The following is a 10819-nucleotide window of genomic DNA, read 5'->3' as shown; positions in this document are numbered from 1 at the left end:
TGAACATGGTCTTCCAAGGTGAAGACATCCCATTAGTTCCTTTTATGGTACTGGGCCATTTCCAGTATTTTTCATCCTAGTTTTTAGAAGCAGAAAGAATACTTTTTAAACTGTTGCTGCACGTTAAACAGGTTTTCATGGTGTCTCTTTAACAACTCAGATTAAACTGTTATGCTGTATATTTAACATACCTGGCACAAAATCAGCAAGAGCAAGGGAATAAAAATTAATCCACTTAATAGATCATACACTTTATTTCCCCACTTCACCTTTACCAAAAGTCATGAATACCATAAAACTTAACCCCTTCCCCCCTCGGATTAGCCTTTTCCAAATAGTTGTACCTGATGTTATTATTGTGGGCACTGCATGCAGGGAAGATGCTGACACTCCTGGAAGGTCAAAGTCAAGATTATGGATGGTGTCACAGACTACGAAACAAGTAAGTCTACATAAAAACAACAGCAGCTTCTGGATTTAAAGTTTAGGATACTCAAGTTTTCCCTCTTTCTTCAATGGTTAGTTAATTTAATCATTTGCACATAAAGAGCTGAAATGACCCTGACAATGTGCATAACTTTACATCTTACTAGTAATTTTATTTAGTACTGTGTTGCCCATTCACCCTAGTTTGTTCAAGCTCTTCTGACTTCCTCATTTTATTCTGTCATGAAAAAGGTGAATTCTCACAATATTTTTTGCTGTTAGCAGAATATTTGTAACCTTGTTGCTCTTCTCCCTTTTCAGAACTTTCCTAAGTAATATTAACCATTCAGTACAGAGTACTCAGGGCTGCCCTCTAATAATTACGGCATGATGAAAAACTTCTATCCCATATTTCTTTTCCCATCTCTTAGGCAGTATCTAATACTTGAGATATTTACCTGATACAATATGACTTAATTTTCTGAACAGCTTTGGATGAGGGGCTTCTGCAAGGGCCCTCTGAAAAGTCAAATGAATGATGGCACCTGGTTTTAATCTTTTTCAGCTATTTTCCTGATACTACTAAGTCCCAAGGCCATCACCCTAGCCTCATTATTAAATGCATGTGCATTCTGCTTCTCAGTACAGTGGGTTTTTTATATGGCTCCATATTATTTGTTAGCAAGTCAGCTCCTTCTTTCACAAAATTCTTCAAAAGGCTTTGAACACTTTTATACAACAAGTCCTTCTCCTTGTCCCTTTCCAGATTGTTAGACGTTTGGAAGGAGGAAATATTTACCTAATTATGACTTCTACTGGTATAACTCCTTTGCTAAAAAAGCCACACCCTTGCCCCAAATATTTATATCCCCAAGTAGTACGACAGGTTTGTTTCTTTAAAGGAAACTAGTGTACCTACAAACTTAACTTTCTAGTAAGGTGGTAGGCTGGAGGGTTAATGTGGAAAATGAGTATCCTGAGCTTTAAAAACAAGCATGCTGAACCATTCTAAGAGGTTTTCTCTACATATCTCAGGGCTAGCCTCAGACACACTTTTTCACAGCCCTTGAACTGTATGCCTGTCACAGCAGAGATCCAGGAATTTCACCCTCCCTCGTCCCTAGCACTGTAGGGTACCCCGCATTTTTCCCCCATCTGGGAAAGCTGCAAACCACTGATGCTTTTTCATCAAGTACACCAGACTCCTCATCCCAATTGCTACAGAACTTCTCTCAAAAGATCCTGTAAGCTGGGAAACTAGTTCAATTTTAGATTAAAAAGGGCCTAAAAAGTGGCCACATTCAAATATTCCAGCATGTTATCAACACAACAAAAAGTCAGAGGCAAACCAGGCAGAGGACCCACTTCTCTTGGATTCCAGTTCATCTGTGTGGTCTTAACCATCCCTTTTATTATTGCAGTTCTCCTCCCCATTCAACAAACAACAATTTCATTAAATGAACTGTTTCCTGGTGGTGTCTTGGTACTCTACCAAAGTAGAAATGTCCATTATGCAGAAGTCTTGGCCACCTCCAATTGACCTAATTGTTCCCATTTTCTGTGTCTGAATAAGTAATCATCTATCTGAGAAAATTTGAATTCTATATATTTTGATTCAAGTGATCTAGTACACACCTTAGCTATATTGTCTGTAAAATGCCAAAAAGAAATCCTATCAATGATATAAATCCTTTACTAGATAAATATTAATAACGATATAGAAAAAGGCAGAAAAGTCCAATAAAATGTTCTATATTTGGAAAATGGCTGGATGATGTCTATTTATATCTTACAGTGATAATGAAATATTTCCTATTTCACTGATAATTCAAGAGGGTATTAAATAGTACCTAAATAAATGCATTTTAAATCTAAAGAGCAGGATAACTTTCACTCAAGAATTTTAAGGGAGACTTAGCTGAGGAAGTCTTAAACAGTATCAGTGGTTCAGAAACTACCTTGGAGCACTGGAGAGATTCCCAGAGGACTGAAGAACAGCTGCACAAGTATTTTAGGATGGGGAATGTGATGACTGTAATTACAGGCCACTCAGCCACCCATTGATCCTGAATAAAATCGTGGAAATGGCACAGGGTGTTTGCAAAAGAATAAAAGAATGGCAGCAACATAATGCCATTCAACATTGTTTTAGAAAAAGCCTTTCAACCTTGTTTCTCCACTATACTTATGACAGTACAAGCTTGGTTGCTAAAAGTAACCTAACGGGTTGATCAAATACAAGGGTGTCCAAATGCAGCCCTCAGGCCACATCTAGCCCACAACCCTCTATTCATTTGGCCAATGGTGCTGCCTATGGGCTCTGGACTGAACATAAGTGCCACATGCAGTTCCAAGTCCCAGGTGCTACATGTATCATGTGAGGCTGGTCTGGTACACACTGAATGTGGCACACAGGACAGGTGCCCACAAACAGGCCAGAGACAAGCTCTACAGGAAGCACCTGCACCAGACCAGCTGTGTGTGCTGGGCCAGCCTGTGGGCCTGATTTGGTCTGGGAACCAGCCCATCGCCCCTCTTCCAGCCATAGGGCCAGAGGAATTTGACACCCGTGACCTAATAAACTTCTGTAAAGCATCTTAGTACCACACAACTTTGGTTATTCATATAGGAAAAAAATGCAAATCAGACTTACAGGGTGGGGGCTAACTGACATCCTGGAAAATAGCAACTGATGAAGATTTAAAAGGTTATGATGTCTGAAGTTCTGATAGCTCTAACAACACAGGAATCAGGAAGACTTAAAAGTCATTTTGGGTGGGCAGTTGGACTTTCCTGCAAGACACTTGAATGCTGTTATCAACTTCATTTTTCTCAAAAGCTGAAGTGATGCGATTCTAGTCTCAGAACCTGCACAGAGAGATGTTTTATGGTAGAGGGCTCGTTAGCTTAACAAAAACATAAGAGCCACTGGCTGCAAACTGAAGCTAGAGATAATCAAAGTCAGAAATGCAGTTTTTGAACAGTGAGAGTAATTATCCCCTGAAAAACCTTATCTAGTAATGGACTTAATAGATTCTCCATCACTAGAAGTCTTAAATCAGTGTCCTTTCTAAAAAGATAGACTGTAGCCCAATTATAGGACATCAATCAGCAGCTTGACTAAATTTAAGGTTGAGACTCACTGTTTAAGCATCTAAATGGTTTAATATTCAAATGCTGAGTCATCACTAAAAAGAAAATTATCATTGGTAATGCCAATTAAGAGTAATCAGAATTCAACAAACAAGGGACACAAAGGCAAAAGGACAATGTGCTGACAATGGAGTAAAGACAGAAGATGTAACAACAAGATTAGACAGATTAGGAAGATGCCTCTCAGGTGCTTCAGAAGTGCTGATATGCTGTGGACCTAATGCATCATATGGAACTACAAGAACACAGAATTCAGCAACCTTCAAAAAAGAAAGTCCAGGTGATCTTTCTGCAAAACCTTCCACCAGTTTTGCAAGTGAGAAGACAAAGTTAATAAAGTGAATTGCTGGCTGTACAACTGGTGTTCTGTTAAGTATTAGTTCACTTCCAACCGCAGAAGGCATGTGCGTATATGAATGGGACTATGCATCTCACAACTAGGAATGGCTTATCTTACCTAGAAACTAACTGGAGCAGCCCAATAGACTATCAACTAAACAGAAAAAGAGGGCAGAGAGAGAGAAGGGGAACAAACTCAAATTCAAAATATTGCAAACAAGCAGAACAAAGATGACACATAATGAATAAAAGTTACAACCAAACAAATCATGCTTCTCACACATAATGAAGACATTTTCAGTACTTGTATGAGTGCTATAAGTATGTGTAACAAGAAAAAAGGAACTAGAAATTCTCTTCGGTTCAGGAGCTGAAAACTGGCATTCCCAGAACTTTGTGGATGACTGGAAGGTAAAGTCATTGGTTACAACTGGCTCACAAAGAAGTGACTGGATAAGGGCTGTAGGTAACTTCTGAAGTTTTGACATAGGAATTTGGAATGCCTCTGGATCTACATGCTGACTAACAAAGCTCAGAAACAAGTACCCCTACATCAGGGTCTGTTACAGACCAATTGAATCAAGTCCGAGAACAGCACAATGCTCTCTCAGTACCTGCCTGCAACGAACAGTTGCTATAGGAGACATTTACGAGAGTTCCGATATCTTAGCAAAACATAATTCAAATTCCTAATATTGGAAATCTTTTTCTTTCCAACATAAGAAATTTCATCCAACGCAAGGTAAAAAATTTGGACCTCAATATGAGGGATAAAGATGAAATAATCATTTATCTGGAAGTTGATATTTGTCAAGGGACCAGTGATTATGACCTAGCAACATTCAATACAGGCCAACAGAAGATAGTTCCACTCAGTAAATTGGGCACACATACAGACAGCATCTCACAAGGGCAATTTACTTGAGTTGAGGAAAGTTGCGTCAAATAGATTAGAAGGAAAAATTTAGGCAAATATCTAAATGAACACTGTGAGTTCAAGAACAGTTTATTATGCAGCCACAAAACCCATGATATCCCCAATCAAGAAAGAGGAAAACTTTAGGTAAAAGTTCACCTTGGTTCACTGACTAAGTCGTGATAGCAATTAGAAACAAAAACATAATAGAAAAATGAAAAACCAGATATTGATGAATATAAAAAAGTTAGAATTATGAAAAGTGCAAAAAGTTAAGAGGGGAAGCTGAAGTCATCAGAGGACAAGCACAGGATGGCAGGACTAAGGAGGTTGTATTTTTGGTCTTGTTTTTCTCTCAAAGTATATTCAGAACAAAATAAACCCTGGCAATAATACCAGTCTGCTGCTAGACAGATAGTAAAAAGCCCAACAATGCAAAAGGCAGAAGCAGTCAACAAATACTTCTAAATTCAGAAAGACATTGGATGATATTCTAATTATGAGGATGGCATTCTTTCCAGTCCAGTAATAACGGAGAAGGATATTAGACAACATCTATTAGACAACATTTTTAAGTCTGTAGGCATGAATATCTTGCACCCAAGAATACTAATGGTTGAATAAGTAGAACTCTGGCCAGTCAATATTCACTTTTAATACATCTTGGAATACCAGCAGAATTTTGTAAGATCAGAAAAGCGCTAATGTTGTGCCAGTATTTAAAAAGGACCAGCAGGATACTCGAGGTATAATAAGGCTGGTTAGTCTGACAGGAATCCCAGACAAAACAACAAAAAAATTGATAAAAGATTTAACTGGTAAAGGATTAAAGTACAGGAATATAAATCTCTGATCCAAACAAGTCAACGCTGTTTTATGGAAAAAAAGGTTTTGCCAAAATATCTAATCCCATTCCTGGATGAGATTATCTTTTTTTTTTTTTTAAAGCTGACTGCATAGATGTAATAGACTTTTGTAAGGCATTTGACTTGGTACCATACAACATCAATTATTTTTCCCCACTATACAATATAGAGCATACAATAAATGGATCAAAAACAGGCTGACAGATCTCAGTTAATGGAGAATCAGCGTTGAAGGGGTGGGGGGCGGGGCGGTGTTTCCAGCAGGGCTTCAGAGGGACCAGCACAAGGAAGAGATGCGACACAAGATTTCCTTAATTGATCTAGAAGTATAAAACCACTGTTGATAAAATCTGGAGGGCATAAAGATAGGGCAATCATACAGTGATCCAAACTATTTGGCAAAACTGAGCCCATTTAAACAAAGAGTGTTTTAATACAGCCAAATGCAAAAATTACGTAACTAAGAACAAGGAGTAAAGGCCACAGCTACAAAACGGGAGCCCATGAAAACAAGCAACTTTGAAGATTTAGGGATAATCATGGAAAGCAACTCAACATTGAGTTTGCCATGTGCAATGCTGTTGTGATCCTTGGAGGCCTAGTGTGTATGCAGAGGGGAAATCACCCTTCTACATCACTGGTGATTAAATACTGACTCTAGTTCCGGCATCCACATTTAAAAAATGCTGACAAAAAAATGGACATGATGTAGAAAGAACCACAAAGATAATGCAAGGGCTGGAGGAACTAGTTGGCGGTGAGAGACTTGGGGGCTCAATCTGTTTATCTTATCAAAAAGTAAATGGAGAAATTTAATAATGGTGTTGAAGTACTTTGGGGTAGATGGGGTGGAGGGAGGGGACACACTGGGTAGTAAGCACACTTTAATCTAATGGAAACCATGTAATGAGAACCTGCAGCTGGAAATTGAAGGCAGACTAGTTTAAATTAAAAGTTAGCTGCTACTTAACTATGATGGTGATTAACCATTGAAACAAACTACCAAAGGAAATGGTGGGTTCCCCAACTTGTCAGAGACTGGATGTGTTCCTGAAAGATATGTTTTTGCTAAACAAATTAATGGTTTCTATGAAAAAAAAAAAAACCTGGGTGAAAATGAATGGCCTAAAATATACCTGAGGTCAGACTAGATGATCTGGTGGCCCCCTCTGGCCCTAAATTATGACTCCATGAAACAGCACCACCATTCACTGTAGTGCCTGGGTCACAGGTGCATGTAAACAATCCTCAGCTCCAGCCCACTTGCATCTGGTGCAAAAGAGAAGTGCACAATTTTCTCTGTGGAGCTGCTGCTCACATCCCACTGTTGACAAAGGTAGGGCAGCACTATTCTAGCATTCGCGCAACTGCTCTGGATTCAGTTACATGACATACTGCTCTCACATGCAGTGGTGCACAGGGAAGGAACACACAATTCTCACACATTCTTACCTTGTGCATTGGGGCAGGTGCTCACAGTTCATGCGCACATGAGCACCTCCATTCCCCAAGGAGCCTTTTACACAAATTTATTTCTATACAATATTTTTTAAAAAGCCCCCTTTCATACAGAAGTTTGGAATCCTGGAGTTTTGTTTTAAATCCCAACATCGAACAATTTTTCTTTGCCTTTGTTTCTTTCTTCTGAACCAGCCTCCATGATCTAGCAATCCAAATGAAAGCCAGATAAATGAACAAATGACATGAAAAACCATAAATCACGTGGACCAAAACGAAAACCAAAACCAAAACAAGAAGGGGAAGGGGATGGTCAGGGGGGAGGGGGAAGCTGGAGACAAAGAGAGAAAGAGGGAAGAATAAAGATTGAATTTTTTTTTTCCAGGATAACACATTTTTATAAACACAGAGATAGAAACAGTTACAGCAAGGACAGAGCGGGCCAGGACTGGGGAATAGATATTTATATATATATTTATATTTTTATATATATATATATAAATTCAAGGGGCCTTCAGTTTATTATTGGTGGCTCCCGCATCTCATTGGATTGGTCTCTCCTTGTGGGGTCTGTCCCTTTTCCACTGTCCACCTTCTGGGGAACCTTTCTGATTCTCTCCATCTAAAATGCCACCACTGCCATGCGAGTCCAGCCTGTCTTGGCAAGAAGGAGCCTAGGAGAGTGCCCATGATAAAACATGAGCAGAAGCTAGCCTTTCCCTGCCTCATGCTGGCTCCTTGAAAAGGCTGATCTGTGCCACTTCCCCCCACCCTGCTTTGGGAACCAGAAGGCAGAACTGAGGGGGGGGGGAATGGGTGCTTGAGAGTTAGAACTACTGCCACGTCTTCCTGGAAGAGGGATTAGGGAGAGGGAAACAATGATCATTGTGGCAGTCTCTTACCCTCATCTCCAACTGCTTTTTGGTTTGCTGTTGATGCCTGCAGACTTCTTAGGGGGTGGAAAAATCAAGCTACTATTGCATCATCCACAAATGGCAGGCAGAGCAATGAGCTGGACCCCATTCTCTTGTATCTTTGTGGGGGTCTCCTCCACCACCTTCCTCCTACAGCTGGGAGGGAGAGGGAGCAAGTAGTTCACAGAGACTCCTCTTATTCTCCATTGACAAGGAGAGATTACAGGCCTTTGCACCCCTCAGCAGCTTAGGCACCTTGGGAACACCCCTCACTTCTCTCCCACAAAGTTCTTGTCTTCATCTAGACAGCAGGGGGATTTCTCCCATCCTGGGCCCTACGGCAGGACAAGTGACCCCCCATCCTCCCCTTCACAAGCAGGAGAGGAGAGTGAATATTCTCCTTTAGACACACAAGGAAATCCTCAAAGAAAAAACCTCCAGCTGTCAGACCCTTCTGTGGTCTGCCACCAGCATGTGTCCGAGCCCCGATGTACAATGACACTCTTTCCATCTTATCTACCCTGCGTGTCCCAGGGGGTGCCCCCCTCAGCCTGCACATATAATTTTACAATTATAGAGAAGGCCAAAAGGGAGCTTTGCTTTGTGTGTAGAACGTAGGGCTCTTGCACAAGGAAGCGATCCCAACACTGGAGTGGGGCTCTTACACAAGGCAGCACCCCACTATCAGGCAGGCTGCTGCACAAAAGGATGCCTCTGGAGACAGGATGTCACTTAAGGGGTTGCCACTGACAGGGTATATGGCCAGGAAAGGCTGTTACAGGAGAGGCCAGAGGCTGTTGCACGAGGAGGGACCATTGCACAAACAGTGCCCCTGGGCACAGGCTATGCATGAGAGGTTTTCTGCTCCTGGGGTCATGGTCTCTAGGAGCTGGAGAGATGCTCCACCTGGATGGTGCTGGTGCTGACAGTGAGGCAGATGTCCTTGTGGTGCTCTGAAGTCTTGTAAGGAGTCAGGTCAAAGGAGCACTGTGGGGGAGGGTTAGGGGGATTAGTGTCTGCAGAGGGGCCCCCTGCTGCCGCACCACCTTGCGGCTGGAAGTGCTGCTGCTGCTGCTGAGAGGCTTGGGCCTGAGCCACTTGCTGCTGTGGGTCAGGGATGTTGTGTTTCCGCATGTGCTTCATCAGGTAGGTCTCCTGTGAAAGGGCAAGGGAGGAGTCACAGTTAGGACAACAGGAACCAGAACTCCAGACATCCCTCTCATGATGAAGAAAAAGCCTGCAACCTTGGGGAACATTTCTAGCACCCCTCTCCCTTACCCAGTGATACTCACCGAGGTGTAGGCCCGGCTGCAAATGGAGCAGGTATAGACCTTGGCATGCTTCACCGTGTGCGTTGCCAGGTGAACCTCCAGGGAGGCAGCATCTGTGTACGCACGGTGGCAGTTGTGGCACTTGAAAGGCTTGTCTTTGTTGTGCTGCCGTCTGTGGGACTGCAGATACAAGCAGGGGTGGAGGAAGAAGGGAAGTGGGAGGAACTGGATGTTAGAGCTGAAGATGACTTCTCAGGTCCTAAGGTCCCTAGTTCCTGGCGCCCTGAGTAACAAGGCCTCTGGGTCCCTTCCTCCGGGGGCATTCTCATCCCTGCTTAATCCCACTCCCCCAGTCTCTCTTGTACCAGGCATTACTTTTCTCCAAGTGCTTTCATCGTACTAGAAGAGACGTATCTACCACATCAAGCAGGCTCTACTCCTCTTCATTTCCATCTCACTCCTCCTCCTCCTCTTCCTTTCTTTCCCACCTGCTCTGCTTTTCCCTTCTGGTAATTCCTGTTGCTCTTCAAACTGTCCTGGGCTCTCCCTGCTGTCTACAGTCCCTCTTTCTCCCCCACACTGACTGGCATCTCCTACAAACTCTCAACATTTTGCTCACTCCTTTTGCTCATGCCATTAAAGCAGCTGGCAGTCCAAAAGAAAAAAAAAATGCTGCATGACTCTTATGCTGCTTACATAATTTCAAAAGGCTCGACATGTTCAATAGTACAGAATCCTCCTCTAAACATTCCCTGGATCTGGAGCAGCTTTCTTGCATTTCTCCATTCTGTTCCTTGCTCTCCCAAACCCACCTCCACAGGTGCCTCACTATGAGGAAAAGAGTCTCATCCTACATACCTCCACATACTTCTCCCACTAGCAAGTCAGATGAGCTTGCAACCTTACCTGCAGGTTGGAGAGCTGGGTGAAAGCCTTTTCACACCCAGGGTGAGCACATTTGTAAGGTCGGTCCCCGGTGTGGATGCTGCCAGAGGAAGAGCACAAATGGGAAGCAGTAAGTAGGATATCACAGCCTCATGCCCCGACCAAATCCTACAGCCATTCAAGCAGGGTTGGGTGTGAAGTTGTACCTAGACATTAATTGGGTCAGATAAGAGGGACATAAACCCATTTTTTGTGCTCAAAACGAGAAGAAAAAGTGTAGGGAAAATATGGAGGGTAACGAGTTCAGATATTGATTGAGTTAAGTATGAACAGCTCAGAAGTAACTGACTAGCTTCATATCTGGGCCCTGTGCAAGAGCTAGGAGTCTGTGGGTACAGGCACTCTGCCTCAGCCTCTGGACCCACACGATCAAGGTGTGTGCATCTCTGTGCCCACACCAACAAAGCCATAGAACGATCAACATGCTCCTCAGTAGGGGTACATACACATTCTCTCTTCCATATTATCCAACTAAGATTAGCTAAGTCTGTATCTGTACCCCCCTGCAATGCCAGAAAAGCTTCCACACAC

At 42.5% G+C, this 10819-nt stretch overlaps 1 protein-coding gene across 10 annotated transcripts in view; it reads right to left on the bottom strand.

Annotated features, from left to right (window-relative positions):
• Window positions 1–276: 276 nt before the first annotated feature.
• ZNF384 (zinc finger protein 384) overlaps window positions 277–10819 on the bottom strand; it is a 34435-nt gene continuing 23892 nt past the window's right edge. For 7 of the 10 annotated variants that reach the window (XM_019548920.1, XM_019548924.1, XM_019548925.1 and 4 more), the window contains 3 exons: window positions 10250–10328; window positions 9365–9523; window positions 277–9227 (listed from right to left, as the gene is read on the bottom strand). In XM_019548920.1, coding sequence (XP_019404465.1) covers window positions 8955–9227; window positions 9365–9523; window positions 10250–10328 — 511 coding nt within the window. In that variant the 3' untranslated portion in view covers window positions 277–8954. The remainder of the gene's footprint in view (window positions 9228–9364; window positions 9524–10249; window positions 10329–10819) is intronic. The other 3 variants (XM_019548926.1, XM_019548921.1, XM_019548919.1) reach the window with 2 other exon arrangements.

The sequence above is a fragment of the Crocodylus porosus genome, unplaced genomic scaffold (genome assembly GCF_001723895.1).
Source record: "Crocodylus porosus isolate Cpor-Errol unplaced genomic scaffold, CroPor_comp1, whole genome shotgun sequence".
Lineage (NCBI taxonomy): Eukaryota > Metazoa > Chordata > Crocodylia > Crocodylidae > Crocodylus > Crocodylus porosus.
This window is presented reverse-complemented; position numbering and strand designations above follow the sequence as displayed.